The sequence below is a fragment of the Gobio gobio genome (genome assembly GCF_949357685.1).
Source record: "Gobio gobio genome assembly, chromosome: 18".
In the NCBI taxonomy this organism is placed as follows: domain Eukaryota; kingdom Metazoa; phylum Chordata; class Actinopteri; order Cypriniformes; family Gobionidae; genus Gobio; species Gobio gobio.
Window position 1 is genome coordinate 35419781 of NC_137111.1, and position 24826 is coordinate 35444606.

The 24826-nt window shown below is 38.2% G+C and overlaps 1 protein-coding gene across 1 annotated transcript in view; it reads right to left on the reverse strand.

Annotated features, from left to right (window-relative positions):
- Positions 1 to 2869: 2869 nt before the first annotated feature.
- camkmt (calmodulin-lysine N-methyltransferase) overlaps positions 2870 to 24826 on the reverse strand; it is a 134444-nt gene continuing 112487 nt past the window's right edge. The window contains exons 9-11 of the mRNA XM_079842619.1: positions 16105 to 16168; positions 12155 to 12286; positions 2870 to 4275 (exon numbers count right to left, since the gene is read on the reverse strand). Of these exons, the coding sequence (XP_079698745.1) occupies positions 4183 to 4275; positions 12155 to 12286; positions 16105 to 16168 (289 nt within the window). The 3' untranslated portion in view covers positions 2870 to 4182. The remainder of the gene's footprint in view (positions 4276 to 12154; positions 12287 to 16104; positions 16169 to 24826) is intronic.

The window sequence follows — 24826 nt, forward strand, 5'->3', positions numbered from 1 at the left end:
CTTAAAGAGTAATTTAGTTCATGTTACCCAAATACAACCTTATTGTAAAATATTACTTACCATCATTTTCATAAAACATATACAACAATATCTTACTCTAAAATATCCAATTTGATTCCTAAAGCACTACAAAGCAGCAAACAATGTACTTTAGACTGTTTGTGCTGGTAGACAATAAGCCAAACTACAGGTTACAGGCATGCAGTGCCTTTTAATAACTACCCTCTTCCTCTTTTTCACTCTCTCCCTCCATTTACAGAGTATCTCGACTCTCTCTCTCTCTCTGTCCCTCTGCATCTTGACACAGCACACTGAGCTTAATCGCACATAATTGGGTGGGAGGGACAGTGGGCCGGCCCAGGCTTTGTGTGCAAAGGGCAAGTGGTCAAGTTAATGGAGCCCTTGTAGTGAACAGGGAGCTCTCTCCCTCTACTGGGACAGAGGGAGGGGACAACGGACCTCTTTCAAATCTCAAAAGACAGAGTTGGGTTCCTTTTTACCCCTCCTCCTCCTCATCGCCCCTCTCTCTTTTCCATAGACTGACTGACAGGATTAGCTGCATAGCGACTCTACAGCTGAGCTTCAGTTGGCTATCGGAGCATGGGAAATGAAGAGGCCTAGAGTGACAGTCAAACTGTGAATTGAGGCATATGTGAGGCCATCCGCCAGTACAGGGACTCTGCAGGACATACAGTGGGGTCCAAAAGTGAGACCACCAGTGAAAATGCTAACTTAAAGGGATAGTGCACCCAAAAATAAAAATTTGCTGTTCATTTACTCACCCTCAAGCCATCCAAGATGTAGGTGTCTAGTTTTCTTCAGTAGAACAGTAAAGAAACTGTGTGAAAATGAATGGCTTCCGTCACTTTGAGAGTCAAAGAAACATACAGGCTAAATAAAATTAATACCCATGGCTCCTGACAATACATTGAGGTCTTATGAAGAGAAACAATCGGTCTGTGCAAGAAACCAACAATTTTTTACAACATTATTACCTGTAATCCACAGCTTCCAGAAATGGTCCTGAGTGTGTTCAGGGCAGTCTGGAGCACGAACTATCCCTTTAATACAAATGTATTCATATCAATTATATTAGTAGCATAACAATATGCGCGAAAATTGTATTTATTGAAATTTATTTGATCAGTGTTTGAACAAAGATTTTCCAAATAGCATATATCTGCTTATTTTATTGGTGATTCCTATTTTAAAAAAAATTGTTTTACATCATAACTTAAAAACGTTGTTTTTTAAAACATGTTTGAGATCCTAAAAATAATTTCCAGGTTTAAAACACACACACACACACACGTTGGTATATGTGGTTTACAGGGAAATTCCATAGGTGTAATGGTTTTTATACTGTACAAACCATATATTATACCCCCTAAACACTAAACACACTAACCCTACCCATAAACCTACCCATCACACAAAACTTTCTGCATTTTTTGATTTTTAATTAAAAAAATTGTTCAGCACGTTTTTGAATAACAAGGACATCGGCATGTCCTCATAATGTAGGAGGCGTTGCCTGAAACCTGAATACACACAATATAACGCACGCACGCACAGACTTTTGGTCTCAAACATTTGACCAAACAAACAAAAAAAACAATTAGAATATTTAATTTGTACAATTACTGCATTAAATACAATGAAACCATTTTGGCATTAATCATTATAACCATGAGTCTTCACACCACAAATCAAATAATCTGTGATAAAAAAAAATTACCAGGACACAGAAGGATTCAAAACAATGATTTAATCACAGTCGTTACAAGCACCTGCGGTGCCAGCGAGAAACAATCACTTTGGACTCGTCTGTGTTTTGTACAAATGTAATCACAGTGCAGAAGCACACAGCCCTGAACAATTCACAACGAACCAAAGAGCTCTGAATGAGGCGTCACCGGCTCACCACCAGGAGAAAACAACAGTGGAAAAAAAGTAGGTTATAGGAAAGCCCTAAAAGTCAGTTATAGGAAAAAAAAAAAATCGGATTTATTTGTTAAACGCATAAAATAGTTTAAGAGTTTATTAATAATATTTGGCCATAAAATAATGCTATATACCAAAGATATACCAAAACATAACTTTTGCATACAAGACAAACTCAGAAGCAAAGAATATAGTTCTCTATTAATTGTATCCATTCATACATTTTAGACTTAAAGGGATAGTTCACCCAAAAAATTGAATTACCCCATGATTTACTCACCCTCAAGCCATAGGTGTATATGACATTCTTCTTTCAGATGAATACAATCGGAGTTATATTAAAAAATATCCTGGCTCTTCCGAGCTTTATAATGGCAGTGAATGGCAGCCCGAAATTTGAATAGCAAAAAAGTGCATCCATCCATTATAAAAGTAATCTACACGACTCCGAGGGGTTAATAAAGGCCTTCTGAAGCAAATTTATGGGTTTTTGTCAGAAAAATATCCATATTTAACACGTTATTAAGTAAAATATCTAGCATCAAATGGAACGCCTTCCAAATTCAACTTACGAAGCAGTTCAAAATGCTTACGCTCCATTTGACGTCATCGTCGCACCGTTTACGTTTTTTTATGCTATGTCCGACGTCATCATCGCGCCAGTTGCGCTTTTTCCGTGAGCTGAATACGGAATGCGGTCCGCCGGAAGCTAGATACTTTACTTTATAACATGTTAAATATGGATATTTCTCTTACAAAAACCCATCGATTCTCTTCAGAAGGCCTTTAATAACCCCCCGGAGCCGTGTGGATTACTTTTTATAATGGATGGATGCACTTTTTTGGGCTTTATGAAGCTTGGAAGAGCCAGGACATTTTTAATATAACTCTGATTGTATACGTCTGAAAGAAGAATGTCATACACCTAGGATGGCTTGAGTAAATCATGGGCTAATTTTCATTTTTGGGTGAACTATCCCTATAAAGCTATAGTTCACTCAAAAATTTTAATTCTGTCTAAAATTCCCTCATGCCGTTTCCAAATGTGTATTATTTTCTTTCATAAGTAGAACATAAACAAGTTTAGTAGACTGTCTGAAAACATTTTCCCATACAGTGAAAGATGGTGAACAGAGGCTGACAAGTTCCAAAAAGGAAAAAAGCACCATAAATACATTTCCAAGTCCTCTGAAGCCTTTGTGTGCAGAAAAGACTGAAATTGAAGTTGTTAATTCTCTGGAAATCTCGTCATGGTCACTGTTCACCTTTACTGTACAGAAAAAGAGCAGTTTGGACATTCTGCTACAAAAAAGCCTTTTGTATTCTAACTAAGGTTAAAAGAAAATAAAACAGATTTCAGTAGACATGAGGGTGAGCTAATAAACAGTGACAATTATAATTTTTGGATGAACTATCTCTTTAAGTGCACATTGAGTGCTCTCTAAACACATAGGACTCAGTGGGGAACACTGCTCCAGGTCTTACCAATGGTAGTGTGATGCTGTCAAGACATCAATCCAGCCCTAGTCTGGCCTAATCTGTCATATCTTGTCAGTTCTTCAATAAAAAAAAATGCCAGGTGAGAGCTTTTCACAGTGAAGCAAATAACATTCAGCGCAGCAGCATCCATCTCAACCCTTCATAACCTTTGGTGTCAGAATGAAGCTTTGAGTGTAGATACAGAATCAGTAGCTAACGATGAACTTCTCTGGAGCTGGTGTCATTATGATAACAAGATCTCATGATCAAGACGACCCTGCGGCCTCATTTACGTCTTTGTGAAGAGGCGAAGATAGTCCTGCGAACCTGATTAGCTGTATCAGCCTCCAGAGTGGAATTCATAAATTCATAATGTTCTGCCCTGAAACATCATCTCTGATATCACGCATACTCACAGGCATTGAAAGAGTTCATATCTGAGCGTCACATCCGCAGTGTCTGTAGGATGAGAGGGAGGGATGTGTTCTCCACTCCCATTTAACACATTTCACACCGTTATTGCACAGTAAACAGGTCAAGCACACGCACACATGGCAACTCTAGGTGAGACACAGTCACTGTCTGTTTTCAAAGCACACGCACACACACACACACACACGTGGTAGTTAAAAAAGGTATTTGAGGAGTGTGATAAGAGGCTGTTTAGGCCTGGCGCACACGCACAGGAGGTGAGGACACAGTGGCGAAGCCGGGGTGGGCGGTACAAAGGCAGCCTGGTATGAGATGGCTTTGCCCAGCTCAGATCAGGGCTGGACTGGACCCGTGAGTGAGAGTGAGCAGAAGAGGATAGTGGATGTTCTCATCGTACACCTCCTTTCCCTCTCTCTGCATCTGAAAAACAAAGATGCAAATGTTCAGGGAAAAATGTTATCAAATTAACAACACACATTTTTGCATTGTTTCACAGTATTTATATAAACATCTGAAATAAAAGGACTATGTAAATATCTGCGCCAGTGACACAACACTGTCTATTAATTCATTCAAAAACATTAAAGAGATTCAAGTTCAGAAGAATGTTTGTAACAAGCAGATCTCGCACCCCCCTCCCCATTGACTACCATAGTAGGGGGGAAAATACTGGTAGTCAATGGGGAGCGAGATCTGCTTGGTTACAAACATTCTTCCAAATATCTTCCTTTGTGAACAGCAGAACAAAGACATTTATACAGGTTTGGAACAACTTTAGGGTGAGTAAATGATGACAGAATTGTCATTTTTGGGTTAACTATACCTCTAAAAATGCAATTCAAACATACAGTGACTTGAATACACATCTTATATGACAAGCCATTTTAATTTCTAAATAAAAATAAAAAATAAATATATTTATATATTTTTTTTTTTTGCCAAGTATGTCTGGCATTTTCATTTTAAGATATCAGGACAGATCTGATATCATAATTTAAAAAATGCCTGGTTAAAAAAAATACATTCCTGAAAACAAAGCCTTAAGTATTAGGCATATTTTATTATCATTTCTCACAAAAAGTATTTCAGCAAAATAGATTTTGTAAAATATATTCTGGAATTATATTAAAAAGCAATGAAGCAAAGTCATGAGGTGATCAAACAAAAAACATCCCGAGAAAAAAAACAAAAAACAGGAAGTGATATAAAGAGGACTCCTGCAGACCCTCATGACAGTGTAAAAAACGAAATCTCTTAAAATAATCAGATAATTTGACTTTTTAATGACATGGCAAGGTTACTCCAAGCTGTAAAATCTCATGTGGAGCAACTACCAACCTTTTCTTTTTTTATTTATAATATTATAGTTTTTATATATTTTGAATGAGTCCAAGTTTTTGTAATTTATTTGTGCTTTTATTATTTATATTACATTTTTAATAATCCTACTTAGCTTTAATTTACTTTTATGTCAATTTTAATTTTAGCACTTCAACCTAAATAACTTAATTCAAAAAATTGTTGTGGCAACTAATGGCTAGTTCAGACTGCCCGATTTTAGCCCCGATTTTGACTTGCCGACAGGTTTTGCGAAATCGCGACAAATGCCTGAAATCATAGGCAAATCGGTACTCGTGCACGTGAGTGACAATCATGCAGTGTGAATTATCAAAGACGCGATCAGAGAGACTCGCAGATGAGTCGCCGACGCCCGCGAGATATTTGGCATGCTAAATATCTGGACCTGTCGGCGATTCAAACTCCTGCTGTGTGAACGGTTTCCTGACTGAAAAATACATTGGCGATGACCGACAGCCAATGAGAGAGCAAGATACAGGGCAGCGGGAGGTTCGGGGAGGAGTTATAGACCAGAATATCAGTATTTTAATAGATATATTTACAATTATATCAAACAGAAACAAAGCACAAACATTTGCTTGACCAGCTGCAACAGTAGCACATTGCAAAACTATTTATGTACCTCCAACTCTCAATCATTGCTCCCTGTGTCTCCCCAACCATTTCCTCCGCCATAATCTTTTTTCTTTTTCTCCCTTTTGCTGCAAATCAGCGCACCGACAATTTGGACCGCAAGTTTCTGCACTGCAGTCTATATTTTTAATAATAATTCCAGTCTCGCGCGAGAACTCCGGTCTGACGCACGTGTGATCTCGGGTTGTTTCCTTCTCACTTCTCGCGTGTGTTTTGTTGTGAAACGTAATTTGCGGACAGGACAGAGCTGTCGCCGATTCTTCCTCTTGTACAGTCATGCAGTGTGAAACCCCCTGTAGCCGATCCATCGTGCAGTGTGAACACAGCAGTGACTCAATGCTGGCCCAGATAGTCATGCAGTGTGAAAAGAGCAGTGATCCGACGAGTTTGAAAATCGTGCAGTATGAACTAGGCATTACTGAAATAAGCTAGGGTTAAGTTTTCATCTAATATTCATATTTGATTTTATTTCAGCTTTATTTTAATTACAACACTTCTACTCCAAAACTCCATATTTATGAATGAATAATTTATGATAATTTCATTATCTAAAATTCATTAAAACAATAATAATTTTAAAGTATTTAAAAAATATATATATTTTGTATCTTGAAAAATATATTTAAATACTTTTTTGAAAATAATGGTAAAGATTTAGATTGATTGGGTTTGTTGCGTCAACACCAATGTTCAAATGAAACCTACTCTATTGCTTTCATAAATGTTCAGCCACATATTTTGTCTGCTGTATTTCTTTTTTTTTTTTTTTTAGTTTCTGGGATATGCCCTTCACTATTCAGATGTGCACTACAAGAACTCCCTTTAACATACAAGGACAAGTGGCAAGAATCCCACTAACTGCTTCATAATGGCCCGCTTAGAGTAGAGGTGTCTGCAAAGCGAATGTCACGCAGCCTTGCTGCACAATATGCCCTGTGGGTCTGCCTTTCTGCCACCGTCTGAACTCTAGAGTTGTGGCAGTACACTCAGTGCGCTGCCATTCTCTTCTGCCCTGGAGCTCATTCCTGTCCCAACCAATCAGATCGTCCAAATTCCCACACACTCCGCCAGCACTTAGAAAAAGAAACAGTTCATTTATGAAAATAAGACCCCTCCAAAGAGCAAACACAGCTGACGTGCGTGCATACTTTTCAGAGTGACTAAAATGTGCTGGAGAAGTGCAGAGTAGGTCATATACACAATCACCACCACCATTTTATTTGATTTGTGGGGTATTTTTAGAAACAGAACACACCAACTCATCCAGCATGTGCTGAAGTGATATTCCCATGTGAAATTAAAAGGCCTTTTCAAGCAGAACTTTGAAGGGGATATTATGAACAGTAGTATTGAGTATCTAAACATTCTCAATTGGTTACACACAGAGAATAAACCATTACAAATGAACGTAAAATCTGTATAAACACCACTTGGATATTCCCACATGGACACACTCTCTCTTTCTGTCTTACTCTAACATTCACCTCATCCTCTCTGTGGCTCAAGATAAAATAAAAACAGATAAAAGGCCTCTCTCTTGCCCTTCATGTGCGTTATCTCTCTCTCCACCCCTCGACACAGCAGCCAATGTTTGAACCCGCGACCTCTCTGTAATCGGGGCAGCCAGCCGACCAACACTAAGCCCAATGCGAAGACCAACACATTCACACCAAACCAGACAAGTGAGAGTGCAGTGCAAGAGAGGGTACGTTCCCATGCAAAGTGGACTTCAAACCGTAAGGGAGCAGATATGTTTAGTCCAAAGGGCACTGTAAACAGTTTTGGGAACAAGCGCACAGTGATATATCACATGATTTAGAGAGGGAAATTTGCCCATCAGTCATTGCACACCATCTTATATTACATGAAATGTGAAAAGGAGTTTTTATTTATCTTAAAGGGATAGTTCACCCAAAATTTTTTGAAAAATTGTGTCACCATTTACTTACCCCTATGTTGTTCTAAATCTGTTTGAGTTTCTTTCTTCTGTTGAACACAAATGAAGATAGTTTGAAGAATATTGGTAACCAGACAGTTGACTTCCATAGTATTTTTTTTCTACAATGGAAGACAATGGCTACTGCACTGTTTGATTACCAACATTCTTCAAAATATCTTCTTTTGTGTTCAGCAGAAGAAAGAAACTCGTACAGATTTGGAACAACCTGCGTGTGACTAAATGATGACAGAATTTTTGAGTGAACTATCCCTTTTATTAACCTTAGGCTTTTACAAAATTGTTTGCAGGTATGTGGCAGAAATATGACTATTACAATGTTATTATTACGACCAAATATCAATAAAATAGTTTAGATAAAAGATACACACTGTGAAATGAACAAATCACATTTATTTTACATTATATTTGGGGATAATACACAATATTAATTTAAATACTTTTATATATTTAAATATTAAACTGATTTATTCTCACTACATTTGGGGATTAACTAAATACACTACCATTCGAGAGTTTGGGGTCGGTAATATTTTTATTTTTTTTTTTAAAGAAGTCTCTTATGCTCACCCACGGCTGCATTTATTGGATCAAAAATGTAGTAAAAGCAATAATATTGTTACAAATTTAACATAACTGTTTTCTATCTTAAAGCTGCTGTCCGTAACTTTTTTTGTGTTCACGATTTACAAAAATTAAATAATGATAATTAACAACATGAATCCATTTTCCAAACTGTGTTTTTGTCTTACCCTGAATCATTATGGTACACTTATAATAAGTGTTTATATTGGGACTATTTCAGACCGGTCTGGTAGGAACCGCTGTGGAGGAACACAGTCCCTGCGTGACTCGCCATAGACATAAACAGAGAGAGAAGAAGCTCCGGCTGCATTTTCAGCATCATTACTCTTCAGCATCAGTCTTCAGTGTCACATGATCCTATATGCCGAATTGCTGCTAAAGAAATGCCTTATTATCAACAATGTTGAAAACAATTGTGCTGCCTAATATTTTTGTGGACACAACATATATAGTGTCGTTTGTGTTTGATTACGTTGCAGAATGTTCCAAATGAAAGATTTTTGTTTTCAGAATCACTGGGACCCTGTGAATTTTAACACCGCTAGAAGTGAGGATTGAGGAACAGAGTGAATGAGAGAGACCAGAAGGAAAGTGAGCGAGTGAGAGATGGAGCAATAAAAGTGTTAGAGAGTGATATAGCAAAGAAGCTTAGAAATGGAGAAAGAGAGAGAGAGAGAGAGAGAGAGAGAGGAAGGGGGAAAAGGCAGCGAGCTCGCAAAGGTGAAAAGTTTAACAAGCAAAGCTGTTCCTCCTGATCACAGCCTGCTAATCAGCTTCATGGGTGGCTGGATAAATCGGCTCCTACTTTTTAATCGCGCGGCTGCCAAGATGCAAGTCATTTATTTTATTGCTGCTTTTCCCTCCCTCTCCTCTTTCCCCCTCAGCCTGCTTTCTGCGATGAGGAGAGCGAGAGGCGTTCTTTAGAAAGCACGGGATGAAACGGACAACCGGATGCTCGCTCTACAGGCCCCAGAAATGGATAGATTTGGGTGTTAAACGCGAAGAGAGCAGATACGGCCAGACAGACAGCTGGAAGTTGGGGAGGATGTAGAGAGATTAAGTTAATATGTGTATGTATATGTGTGGGTGTGGACGGGGGATGTCTGAATTAAAATTCATGACTCTCTTCACAACCATTTGAGTAACAAGATTAAGATGGCCGAGTAGAAAATAGCTGCATTATCAGGCGGCTTGCAGTCCTCCAGCTGCTGGTGCTCTATTCCAGAACAGTGGGGATAAGAGGATAACACACAGCCCCCTCGCCACGTCCCTACACCGCTGAGAGCCCCATCCGTGGCCGGCCGGCCTGCACACACGGGAAAGGAGGGAGGGAGGAGATTTAGGGTCTTAAAGGAAACACTTCAATCTCCAAGACATCAGAAGCTGGCTGGAGGTGAGAAGTGACAGACAACCGTACGTGTAAGTCCGGGAGGGGCCCGGAGACGCTGCTATAATAGAAGACTGTGATTTGGGATTCTGAAGGAGGTGGGGCATGTGATCTATTGTCTGCCGTGCGTTTCTTTGTGCACTTCTTTCCGTACGTCCTCACCCAGCGTGCACTCGCAGGGGGCAGGGTGTTCATCAGAAGATAAGAAAGAGGAATTAATCACTTTGAGATATGATGAGGGCACTTCAGCTCGCCCCTCATATCACACACACAGCTGCATGAACTGACGACAAACCGAGAGTAAAGACGCACGCACGCGGGCGCGAACACGGGGACTCTTGACTCAGCTATCTCGGCCCCTCGCTGCTCATGTCATTATCCGCACAGAAACACAGTAGGTGGTCTGCTTCAAAAAGATCCCGTTAAACTTCAGGTGCACCAGGGCAACACAATGACGAGCTGACTGCATTAGCTAGTTGTGTGTGTGCAAATGGGCAAGGGTGACGACGCTTTTACTCATCAGGACAATACTTAAAAGGTGCGATTTCACACATTTTGCTTCCTTCGGCCACTGAATCCGTCCGCCGCCTGTAGCTTCAACCACATGACCTCTCTGCAAACCTGCAATGGTTCACAGGCAGAGAGGATTGAGCCACTTGGCTGAAAATAAAATCACAGCTCACTCATTTATAGGGTGGGTAGGCAATTTGATTATAGGATGTCCTATCAACATAAGTATTTCCATACCTCCGCGCACCCTGCTCAGCACATTACATAAGGCTATGCAGAGTTGTAGACAGACAGTCAGCGAGCGTCAAAAATAAACAGCAGCCGCCTCTTACAGTTCTACCCGGAGCTATTCATGTCCTCAGACTCGGATTTACGCGTTTCTATGTCAACAGTAACAATGCCGAAATGAATCTGCAGCAGTCAGGTGGTACAAGTAGGAGCTCTGTTGATTATTATTGTAATGTTTTGTGCTTTGAAACATGAGGTAATCTAACTCTCGTGACGCTTTGCAGAATCTGTTGCTGTGCGTTTTGGAGATGCTCTGAAGGGAGGGTGGGATCTTATGCTTTCAAAGCTAACTTGCTATTGCTAGCCTCCCCACAATTGCCTACCCTACCTTTAACTCTTTTGTGGCGTTTATCAGGGTTGGAATTGAATTGGCCACACCCCAGAGGACTTTGAATTGAAATCTGAATTGGAATCACAGCAACTGGATTCAAAGATATATTTAACAGTTAATATAGGGAATATAGGAAAATTAAGTGGTCCAAAAAATGAGTTAATTTAAAAAAAGAAAGAAAAAAATTAGGACATAAATCAAGTACACATTTCTATAGGTGACATGTAATGCGGCCTATATCCATATGAATCGAGAGGTTTAGTCCAACATTTACTGAAGATACACAATCGCTTTATATGATGAACAGATTGAATTTGAATTTAGGCTTTTGGAAATGTGTTTTACAATCCCTTTGTGAACTTTTTGAAGCGTCAAAGTGTTTGTTGCCTAGCTGTCAATGGATGGACAGATAACTCCGATTTAATCAAAAAGATCTTCATTTGCATTCGAAGATGAACAAAAGTCTTACGTGTTTGGAAGGAGGGTGAGTAATTAATGACAGAATTAAACATTTTTGGGTGAATTAACCCTTTAAAACGTTTCACTTCAGTTGCTGTATTAGGTTTGTTCACACATATTACGGGGAAATTCTAAAAAAAACAAAAATAAAACTTTTTTTCCACTCCAGGGATTCTATGTACACCTCAAATCTGCATTTCTGATTCTCTCTTTCTCTCCTTCTCCCCATTCGATTGACGTCTGTAAATTCAAACACTCTTTTTTCTACCCAGCTATGTCCATCACTACAGAAATAAAGTTCCAGTCACTCAGCTCTAGAGTCCCGCTGACAGGCCCATTTTCTTCAGGCATAGACAGGGCCGGCACTGTTCGGCCTGTGGGGCATAATGGGTCCGCACAGCTTCTTCGGTAACCAAAAATGGCAGCCGTGGCTGTGTTATCAGTGCAAGTTAACCAGCTGGACGGCACTGCTGCTTTGACCTGGGTATGGTATTTGTGCTTTCAGGCAGGGGGAAAGGATTTAACCATGCCCCATTCATTTAGGGTTTCTAAGAAAAACAGCTTTTATCTTTTAAGAGTCCATTTTGAGCTGAAGCTACCTGTTCCTGTTCCTACTGACATAGCATATTGTACTTCAATGAAACATTCAAAATACAAATGTAGTTCACGGACAAAGGCGGTGGCAAATGCAGACAAACTTCATACTTTGTTTCTCAACCTTTTGACACTTTAAAACACTTTACGCACACTCACATATACAATAAAAGCCACATTCACATACTGCACATACCTTTAGGTGAAGGTCCCACAAGTGTGAGTCGTAGTTGTCATAGCGACACACTCTCAGGCCTGCGCTCTCTCCCAGTCTGCAGAATTCTGCCAGTGTGTCTCCTCTGGTAGGGGCAAATACTAGAGCAGTGCCCTACAAATCACAAACGTACACAGTGTAGAGATACTTAACTAGCGTTTCACAAATAACAAATTATGCATCTGCTAACATCCAATGTTGAATGTGATTTCACCAAGTGCAACATCTTTCTTGATCCTGGAACAACATTCCAATCAACCATCAGATTCAAGGGACAAGTTTACAGTTTACGTCAAGTTTAGGCTCAACCAGGGTTGGGTGCTTCTACTTCAGTGTTATTCACCTATCATTTCCCTCTGATTTTAGGATTAAGTTATGGGTAGGGTTAGGCTTAGGAGGGTTAGTACTATATTTTTGGAAGAATGCTGTTTCAGGATAAACAAAATATGGCAGACATGGCAAAATCATGGTGACCAATAGGGATGTGATGTGAGGAAATTTCCCCACCAGTTAATTGATGTGTGACAACACCGGTAATACCGGTATCACCGAAGGCTTTTAAATCACTAATTCTATCTAACCGAAAGTAACATGCACACGACCGCTCTGAACTGAAAACGCGCCAGTGCGCACACACCATGAATGACAGCTTGTCTGTAAATGTGCGCTCTGTGAGGCCATGGGTGCGTCTCAATCAGTTCCCTAGTTCAGTAGTCAGGGCACTGATCAAGCATTGATCAGTCTATGATTGAGATGCACGCCATGAATGAATAACAGTTCTTCCGTAAAGCCTTGTTTATACTCGGTGCGCGCGGCAAAAATAAATGCGCGCAGTCAGAGTAGCGCGGAGGCTCGCAATGCGGAGCCAGGCGAAAGTAAACAATGCACGCTCTGAGCGGCCGTGCACATTTTACTTTCGGTTTTGAATTAGCGCCAATTCGGCTGCGAGTTGCTTGAATTGTGGGTTCATTAGCCTATTATTTTTAATGAAAAACACAACAACAAAACAAATGACAAACTCCCTTAAATAGGCGCTTTTACGTTTCGCTTTGAAACCAAATCTTCCGCGATCATCTCCGTCAGCTCCTCACTCTTAAATCTGATGAATGACTCCTGCCGCTGCCGAGACTCACGGTCGGATCCTGCTTTATTAAGCAGATACGTTCAGTTTTTATTTGTATTGTCTGTTCTCTAACTGAACTAAATTATTTTATTACTATAAAAAAATGAAAAAGACGGTGGGCGGTGCCACGGTGGGCAAGTGATGTAACCGGTGTTGAGTCTGGACACCGGTAACACCGGCAACACCGACTATCGTAGCAAGCCTAGTGACCAACATCCAATATAAGTAATAGTAAATGATAATGTACGTTACAAGAACACATCTTACATACATCTTGTTGTATGTGCGTACATATGAGGGTATTTTTACCAGCTGAGAACTTGTGAAGAGCTTATAAAATGTGGAAAGGAGTCAAAACATTGTCAGGAATTCCTCCGTTGCATACATACGAAGATTTGCTGCAAGGAGATGGAAATTCCGAAGCCTGCACCGAACTGTAATGGGCAACGTAGCCACAAAAAACCCCCCAAAAACGGGTTGTCTTGAGCATACTGTCCTTTTTAGCGTCGCATCTTGTGACATCATGCCATGTTTTTGGTTAATGTGCGTAGCCTTCAAATGATGGTATTTTGACCAGCTGAGAACTCGTGAAGAGCTTATAAAAAGTGTAAAGGGGTCCAAAACGGAAGGGGTCACAGTTCATCACACAGAACTGTGATGGCAACATCACAACTACAACGAGAAAAAACAGATATGCATGAGCATTCTGTCCTTTGTAGGGTCTCATCCTTCTGTTTTTGGTTTGTTTACATGTCTTTGGTCCATGTTACGCTCATATATCATTCGAACCGCACCAGAGTTCGTTTTCATCTTTTCAGCAGTCTCGGTCCGCTTGTTTGGTGCGCACCAGGGTTCGGATGGCAACATTCACACTTATTCAAATGAACCGCACTAACAGCGCAATCGCACCAGGGTTCGTTTTAACACACCCTAAATCACAGCTTTGTTTGTATGAGTGGTCTGACTAGTCAATTTTTGAGTCAGCCAGTGTTGTGACTTTGGGGCAAGGCCATCTAATTGATAAAACAGTGGAAGTGAGGTAGTAGTATGATTTTTTTTTTGTTGTGGAAAATTGTAATTCCTTAAATTAAAACTTGTGGTAGACTCTGGTAAGATTTTAGTGCAGGGGGCTGAGCTCTATTCCCCATCCAGCCTAGCTCGTCTCCACTGAATCTCAAAGCCCACACAGTGTACGTGGTGGTTTGCATCATTACATTCTATTTGATTTCTCCCAGGTATTATATTAGATAATAAACAAAAAGATTAAAGCTAACCTAATCCAATCAATGGCTGGAAGCGCATCCCCTCTCTTTATAGATCAACAAGCCGACCAACCAGGCAAGCTAAGAGGATTACCCAAAGGTTCAAAGTTTCTTTGAAATCCTTCGGTTTTAAATATTATTTCATATTTTGTTCATAATATTGCTTTAATTAAATAGGCACAGACACAAATGAAACAAACAACAACTAATATGAGAAGAGGATCATCTCAATACAACAGATGTTTTCATTTTTTCATAAGCTCTACACGGAACGTACGCCGAAAGCACACACATACACAAACCCACGTATCTACAGATGTGTTAATCAGCTGTGTATGCTGGCCGGATGGTCCACTGGCATTTTTAGAATGAGAAATTAGAATCATTAGGAGGGAAATTAATTGGTTTCAATAAATCGGCTCAAACATTTGGTCAGCAGTGATGTGGGGAAAAATCACAACAATAAATCTGTTTTATCTCTGCAAGACGACTAGGAGAATTTGTATATTATTAAAAAGTTTTAACAATTACTAACAAGTTTAATCTTTTATTCTTTTTTTATATTAAGTTGACATCACGTTTTAGAAACTTTTACTATGCCTTCATCATTTATTGCTGTCACTTTTCAAATGCTTTGTGTGTATGGATTTTGTTACTCTTGTCACAGACCCAGACTTTAAACCTTAAAATGTGAAAACCCCAAAAATTATTAAAATATTAAATCCCCCAAATATTATAATTTTTGTATCAATATTTATTTTGACTGACAAGCTAAACAGAGACAACAGTGTAAGCAAAGACCATGCTTGTATAAAATATCAAATGTGAAGAAAATAAAATATATATATACATTTCATATTATTATTTATTATTCAAATAAAATTACTATTACCAAGTATTATTCATTATCGTATTATTTATTACTTTATTATTAATAAAATTACATCATAAAATGACTGTTAATTTGAGTTGTGGCGGAAACAACAGAATTTAATGCATAATGCATTTTGTCCAATTTTTGACTGTAAACCAATTAAATAAAAAAGAGAGAAAATTGTGTTTTAAGGGAGACCCAAATTTAATTATTTTCTTGGTCTTCCATCACATACACTTACTCTCTGTCACACACACACACACACACCGCTCACAGCACACCATCCTCAATAAGACATCACATATCAAAGTCGACATGAAAAACCTTAAAGATAAATACAAATCCATTGTTATCATTGAAGTGTTTTTCATTTGCTGTACAGGGTCTTATATCAAGGGGGCATGAAAGAGGGCTTGTGGGTCTTATGATTAGTGCAGAGCATAAAATAGATGAGATGACCCAATCTAAGTTGCACATAATAAGTATTAAAGTATTACATGATATTAATCCTGCCATTCCATTACTCGCTCAATCACTGCATGCCAACTAATTACTGAGAGTCCACACACACACACACACACACACACACACACACACACACACACACACACACACACACACACACACACACACACACACACACACACACACACACACACACACAGTCACTTACATCAGGTCGCAGTAATCTTCTTAGTGCATCAACCAGACTGCCTCTGTACTGGTCAAGAAACAGACTAAGAGAAGAAGAGAAAGACAGAGAAACTAGAAAGATTAGAATGCATTGCAACGATAATGGTTCCAGATAAAGCAGCATTATGCAGCAGATAAAGCAGCAGGCTATTTATTTTCATTGTTTGCGAATAAATCCACCAGCATGGCGGAAAAATAAACTATTTGTAGATGCAGATGCTCTTTTTCCCTCAGATGTGAACAAATCTTGTTTCAGTGGTGTGACAGCATTCAAATCAAATGTAAAACACACACGCTAGCAGAGATGAATGATCAAGGAAGTATCAGGTGACGTTCACATGAAACAAGAAACAGAACAAGAAAAACCCTTCAGTGATAAACACAATTTCAAATGTCAAAACCAATGCTGAACATTTCATTTCACAAAGAAGAATATAAATTGGCTGATCAATTAAGTCTATTGCTAAATGACTAATCTATAATAATGCAGCCCTTAAATGAACAAGGATTGTATTTAATAACTTATCATACTTTTTAATTGAATTTTTAATATACAATTGTTTTAATTGCTGGTCCCTTATTTTTCCCTTTATTTTTTTAAGTCACCTTAGATAAAATCATCTGCTAAATGAATATATGTAAAATAAAATGTAAATATTTAACAATAATATCTTAGAATGACAGTTTGAGATTAAATACTCTGATTTACGGTGCATTTTTATTTTATTATATATTATATGCATATATTTGTTTTTAACACACATATACATACATATAGTGCACGTGTTGGGTTTCTGTTTTATGTTGATTTTCCATAAAATAAAATAAAAATACTGTACAAACTGTATATTCTATCCCATAACCCTAACCCCACCGCAAAACACAACCCTCACAGAAAACGTTCTGCATTTTTACATATAAAAAACCCCATCATTTTGTATGATTTATAAGGTGTTTTCCTTATGAGGACAAAAAATAGATTTTTGGTAATACTTACCTAGAGGAAACACACACACACGCACATGCACACACTTCAAATGATTTTTTGTAGAATTATTTTGTAACATTATACAAACTGTCGCTTTTGATCAGTTTAATGAACTTCGTATACATGTTCTTTTGTCTTTTCCCCCCATTCATCATACTCTTTTTCCAAAAGCAAACTATGTTCCAGACTGACTTTAGAATTGAACTTTTTACTAGCAAAAGGGTCCAATCACCTCTGAGCCAGCTAAAAAACACTGCTCGCCTTTGCTAGGAGTAAAAGGTCAGAGTTATGTTGATGAAACCATATTTGTGTGATCTCACTGGCCACGTCTAACGGTCAAAAGTGTGATGGCTCGAAGCGTTTCATTAGCAGTTAAACTTTTGACCCTGTGTTTTGGGTTGAGTAGGTCAGTCTGGACAATAGAGGGTGCGTTTAGGGGTGAGAGTGCAGGAATGTTCGACCGGCTACATTGGCCTTGACAGGGTACGTCAAACAAAACCCTTTCGACTTCACCAATGGTACTTCCTCCTTTACTTCCATATATTGACCTGTGAGTGATGTAATACTTGCTTTTCATTCATTCTCCTTTTATAAAAAGCATTTTCTGTTTATTAAAAGCTAATGACCATCTGCAACAGCACCTGCAATAATCAGAGCCACAAGATTTGCTTGTTGTCGTCACCCTAAACAGTGGCTAACTGACATTCAAATCCCTCTCGCTTGTCTGACCCGTGTGAACAGGGCATTTACATTGCTATACATAGAAGTGTGGTAGCATATTACAGAAGTACAGAACTCTAAACAAAACCCTACATAGCTCACCAAGATGATAACGGCAGAAGACAAACACACTGTAAGTAGGGCTTGTCTTGATATATTTTTGAATGTGTTAATCTGAAGGTTGCGGCAGTAAGATTAAAATATGCATGGGTTGCCACTCTGATGCGATTTTAATACTTAATCTGACCTAATCCAGAGTGCATTAACTTCATCCCCACAATGAAACCTCAAGGATTCACTGAAGGCAGATAAATGACTTGTAAAAATCATACCATCAAACAGCGTTGTTGGAGCTTATGCTAAAATGACTGACATTATTGATGATTAGAGTTAAAATCCTTCATGTATGAAGAGACTGTTTATATATATATATATATATATATATATATATATATATATATATATATATATATATATATATATATATATATATATATATATATATATATATATATATATATATATATATATATATATATATATATATATATATATATATATATATACACACACACATACACACACACATATACACATACACACACACACACACACATATACACATACATACATAAATACATACAAACCAAAATGTATTCAGACACGTCAACATTTCTCACAGTTTATTCCCTATAGTTTAGAAAATGGTAATAAAATATGACAAGAATTCAGTTAAACTGTGTCAGATCAAATTAATCTTGATAGTGTCAAATAACTTTGATAGAAAGGTATGTAATGGTCAAAGTGTCTGAATAATTTTGGTCTCGAATTTTTATCAACTTTACTGGTAGTCCACTGTATGAAGAATTTTGGGTATAATATGTCACAGTTTACTTTATTTTGCTATCCTCAGTTACATGAACTATAGTGTCCTGCACCCACTAGTAAAAAATAAATAAAAAATTATATCTGGTGTCTGAATATTTATTTATATACAAAACATAAACTGCATTTAAACAAACCTTTACGATCATAAGAAACATGTCAGTCAAGTGTGTCCAAAATTGTGACCGGTATATATCACACATATTCTCACAGTCGTTCACATTAGTGTGTTTGTTATGACTCAGTAATTCAGCTGACTGAAATGTTATGAAGCTTTAAACCTTGAAATCACAAACTACACAGAACTCAACACTGAAATGCTTTGAATGGTCAATTTAAATACTACATCTAAAAAAATTGGAAAAATTTAAGCAATTTCCAAACATTATTGACCAGTTCCATTTTAGTGCTTTTTTTTATATTTATGTGTTACTTTATCTTTTTCTATGTACTATTATTATAGTTAAAAGGGCAAATCAATGCAGCATGGCAGGTGACACAAATAGGCATACTTAGGTTGTTAAGGTGAGGTGCTCTTAAAATGTAAATCAATTTTTTCATTTCATTTTTCATAACTCACCATGTCTTAAAAAAAGGAAAAAGAAAAAAAGAAATGATTGCACAAAATGAGTTGGCACTGGCACTAGCGAGCTCAACTAGGGGCAAGTAAACCATAAAAGGTGTGAAAGAAACCAGAAATGAAAAAACACAACACAGTAACTCCTTAAAATAAATAAATAAATAAATAAATAAATATATAAACATGCACAAAAGCCTTTATCTCAGAATCCACACACACAGGAAGCTTAGAGGAAGCCGAGATGCCAAGCTCTATCGCAGTCACTCAATCACCACAACAGTGATCGCGACGAGACCACTGCAGGAATTCACACCGTGTGTATGTTTGTGTAGCAAAACCCTTCCATGTTCCGTGTGTGTATGTAAAGCGGTCTAAGCATAATCCAGGGACCACTAAGAAACATGCACTCTCAATTTTGGTTCAGTTGATGTGGGAGGTCACAAAACATAACGACTACCATTGCATAGACAGCAATGTTTCAATAAAGTATGTTTCCCCTCATGTCCACACACATCTTATTTAACTGTTGTCTAGTCAATTCAACAGACATGATTACACACAAGAATTGTTTTTACCTAAGGGACCAAAGGGAATCTCACACACATACTGTATGAAGATTCACCTGTTAGTTTCAGGCGCCCATTGCCATGGGAACTGCTGGAGGGATCAAGTGGAGGATACTGATGACTGATTCACTTATCATGGAGCACGGCTGACTGCTTCTTCACATACTTGACCCTAGCCTGGTGTTACCGCGAATCCAACTAAGGATCTAAGTGATGGGATACACCATGTTTTTCCAGAGTGCCACAGCACTTTAAAACAGACTCCCTGCAAGCATGTTTGCATGCACTATATTGGCAAAAGTTTTGGGACGTCTCCCTTTACATGCACATGAACTTTAATGACATCCTATTCTTAATCCGTAGGGTTTAATATGGACTGGGCCCACCCTTTGCAGCTATAACAGCTTCAACTCTTCTGGGAAGGCTTTCCACAGGGTTTAGGAGTGTGTTTATGGGAATTTTTGAACATTCTTCTAGAAGCACATTTGTGAGGTCATGCACTGATGTTGGACGAGAAGGCCTGGCTCGCAGTCTCAGCTCTAATTCATCCCAAAGGTGTTCTGTCGGGTTGAGGTCAGGCCAGTCAAGTTCTTCCACACCAAATTCGCTCATCCATGTCTTTATGGACCTTGCTTTGTGCACTGGTGCGCAGTCATGTTGGAACAGGAGGGGGCCATGCCCAAACGGTTCCCACAAAGTTGGAAGCATGAAATTGTCCAAAATGTCTTGGTATGTTGAAGCATTAAGAGTTACTTTCACTGCAACTAAGGGGACAAGCCCAACCCCTGGAAAACAACCCCAACCCATAATCCAAACTCTACACTTGGCACAATGCAGTCAGGGAAGTGCCGTTCTCCTGGCCGCCAAACCCTGACTTGTCCATCGGATTGCCAGACAGAGAAGCGTGAATAGGGGAGAGCGGGGCACAACCTAACACTTTTTGACTTTCTCAGTTTGTGTAAATCCACTTGGGGTTCAGAGTATTTATTTTTTCCCACATTAATTGCACACATCTAGTACAATTATGTGGTTTTGTTTCATTAATACAGTGTATACTTTTTTCTTTATTTACCCCGAGAAAAGAATGGAAGTGAAATGTGACAACATGCCCCATAGGTGGGGTACATTGTAACATGTGGTGGGGCACAATGTAACATGACCAAATAACAGCTTAAAATGTTACCTGATATAATCAAAAAAATATACAAGACAAACTAAAATATTTTGTCAACAAAATACAATTATTAACTTCTTAAAATAAAATAATGGCATTTTTTAATCATTAAAAATATAAGCATTTTTGAGTTTGACTACAAACACATCGCTAAATACAGCATATTTCAAAACATAATAATAATTAATAATTTCTGAACATTAACTCTCAGACATTATTCACCCTTTTCTCATGGTTTCTCAAAAGAATTCATACAAGTATAGAATATAATGGCATATTTCTAATAGGGGCTCATTGTAACGCAGTGTTACAACGCACCCCATCTGCGCAACTGGGATTTAAATCGCGGCTCGTGTCTTCTGCTGGTAAGATCAGCAATAAAGAACCATCTCAACTGTTAAATAACAGATATAAGATTAAAATATTATTGGATTTGTCTTATTTTAAATAAACACAAAAAACAGAGATGAAAACTAAACTTAAGTAAGAAATTTACTTTTGCTATGGTTAAAAACATGTTCAGTAATATCTTCCAGAGATTTTTGAATTTTGGCGCTATTTTTTCTCTAAATAATGTTGATATGGCAACTAGTAAATGCACTAAGTTTCGTCATTCTGGCATGTGTGGAAAGGGTTAAAACATGCGTGTTACAACTAACCCCGCGTTAGGTTGTGCCCCACACTCCCCTATTCCTCGTGTATATACCATGTTCACATTCACCATCTCAGTCTGCATTCTAAAAATCAGTATCCTTAGAAACGCTTTATGGAATGTCAGTGGAGAAAGGCATATAGTTCATCATAACATTGTAATATACATCGTATACATAATTCACCCGTTATATTGCTAAATGTATACACAATTTTTCATATCAACAGAAACGTTGACCTGATTGGTTACAAGGTAGTTTCAATCTTTAAGACTTTAAAAAGAGAAGCTTCTGTCTTCCACCAAAATAAAAGCTTGATGTTTTCATGTTTGAATATGAAGAGATTAAAGGCCCGTCCACACCAGGAACGATAACTATAAAGATAACTATATTAGCATCCACACCAGTGGATGATATTGTTCTGTTCATTCTAAGCACACTTGTCTGCCGCTTTAAATGCTCGAGTTCGTAACAGCTGGATGGACTCTGATTGGCTGTCAATGTTTTTATCGTTCATCACCTGGAAAAAAATCGTGATAATGCCATTATTGTTAAAGCTGTGGTGTGAACTCTGCAATTCATTAATATTGATTTTTTTAACTATATCTTTATCTTTTTTTAAATTAGTAATCTAAATAATAATCATCATTATTTATTTTATTTTTTATATAGTGATAATCACAAGTCCTATAAAAAAGCATTTGCAGCCCCAGCTAAAAAGTAAAAAAAAAAAAAAAAATCGTAAAAACTCTTATTTCAGTGCCAACCATTTTATATTTTATGGCCGTTTTTAAAAGGAATATACTCAATGCAGTAACCAAGAAATCACTTAATTTTCAGTAATTCAGTGACACAACCGACGATGCAGATCACATGACAATCATAACATGGGGGATGTAGTACATCCAGATTTTCATTCATATTACACATATACTATACAAAATGTACTTTTTTTAACACTTCCTCAGCATGCGTTTTCGGAAGTAACTAAGGACACAGTTGCAGATAATCGGTATAATGTGAAACAGGAACAAGACAGAACTACAAACCAACAAGAGCACAGACAGGCAATGCATTATATATGTGATGTGAAACAGGCACATCACAAAGAATGAAAACTTCAGATTAAAACAGCATATTAGTACTTAACCTGCTCATCAGTGAGAAAATACTGTTTTAAACCAAACTGCACAAGTCAAGTAAAGAGCTGTGGGCCTTAAGTGCTAATTTCATGCTTTTGTCAACTCTTAGCATAGCTATAAAACAGTTTTCAGACAAGAATAGCATAGTCTTGTGAAGACAAAGACGAGGTGAAACAAGGGCTGTCTTTTGGAAGAACTTTCTGCTATCATAGCTGAGGCTACGTCTCTATTTCTCTCTCTCTTCTCCTAGCGCGAGCGCCGCCGCATTATGTCCTACCTTTCTTGATGATTGTCTGAAAGACTATAATTAATCGGAGCAGAAGTGTGGCTGTTGACCTTTTCGCAGGTGATCGTCAGCATGGCTATGTTCGTTAATCGCCGAGCGATCACTCTCCTGACGACGGCAATTACAGATGAGTTGCCAGCGCAAGCAACGGGGGGACAGCCAACGCGGCATGATTCATCCGCACATACGTTCTTCCACTCTCTCTCTCTCTCTCTCTCTCTCTCTCTCTCTCGCACACACACACACACACACACACACACACACACAGTATCTTTTTACTACACACAAATCAATCTCATGCTGGCCCTCTGCTGCACATTTTACCTGCGTATTAGCTGCCATTTGTCTGACATTAGAATAATAGTAGGCTGTACCAGGCTTTAGTGATCATCGCCAGAGAACACACAGGTATCATTATTCCCCGCCTGCATCAGCCTCACCACTTTGTGCTAGATAGCGACAATGCCAAAGAACATCCTGTTTAGAGCTGCGCCTATAACAATGTAATAACAACGTAATAAACTATAATAGTGTTAAGAAAAAGTTTGATATAGAAAAATGTGTATGATTCGAAAATGGATATAATTCAAGTACTAATTAGGGTTATTATAGCTCATGTAATGAGAGCAGGGACCAATACAAAAGAATCGGACATGAATAAGTGAACGGATAGAATCTCTCTAATAATCTCCTTTATTCATTGGCCATTTTTCTGTACATTCAATATGCAGATTTACTATAAATACATAAAACACTGCCAAACATTACATTACAGGTACACAATTTAAAGTGCCCTTATTATGGTTTTTCATGCAGTGTGTAACATAGCTGTTTGTGAATGTAAACGTTCTGCAAAGTTGTAAAGCTGAAAGTGCACAATATATAAAGAAACAATCGACTCTGAACCGCCTAGACATCACTAGAAAATATGCATAATGCCGCCTATGTTGTATGTTGTCCGCCCGTGAACAACTTGACCCGGCCTCAAACACGTAATTTTACTGCTTCTCAAATCTCGGAGTTCAACATGGGATTCGCAAAACGCTTGCTCTTGAAAGATGGGTCAGTAGCCAGTTTATTTGGACTAGCTTGCTCAGAATCACAACATGTATGTATGAATAACTATTGATGTATATATTTTCTACTGGGTGTTCAAAATATGTAGTTTTGTGTTTTATATTGTGTAGGTCTCTGGCTAACCGGCTAACTCACGTTATTACTGTTTTACTGAAATACTTCTGCTAAGCAGCTGTGGGCCACTGTTTCCTAAACCTGTGTCTATTAATGCAGGTTGTCTGTCGTTCTTACTACTTTGAGTAAAGAACAAGGTTGGAGCAAAATTTGTTTTGTAATGTTACATCAGTTATTCACGTTAGTGCTCGGCTAACGTACGCGCTGTTATCGATACAGTTCCAGCATTTGCACCGTAGTAAATTAGAAATATACACAAGGGGTTTGTTGATGGACATACACTTAATGCTGATGGCATACCTTTGACATACCTAAAAATGAGTAGTGAGTACTGAGAAACATCCTGCTCAAGTCGCCCTTGCAATGGAGGATCAGGTTGAATAGCTAGTTCTTCCAATGTTTCATCATCGGACTCACACTCGGATTGATGTGGTAAAATCAATGTCATCATTACTGTCTTTACAGTACTTTACAGAGCTGAAGTTCTGTTATGTAATGGACGTTTAGCTTCCGACAAGCG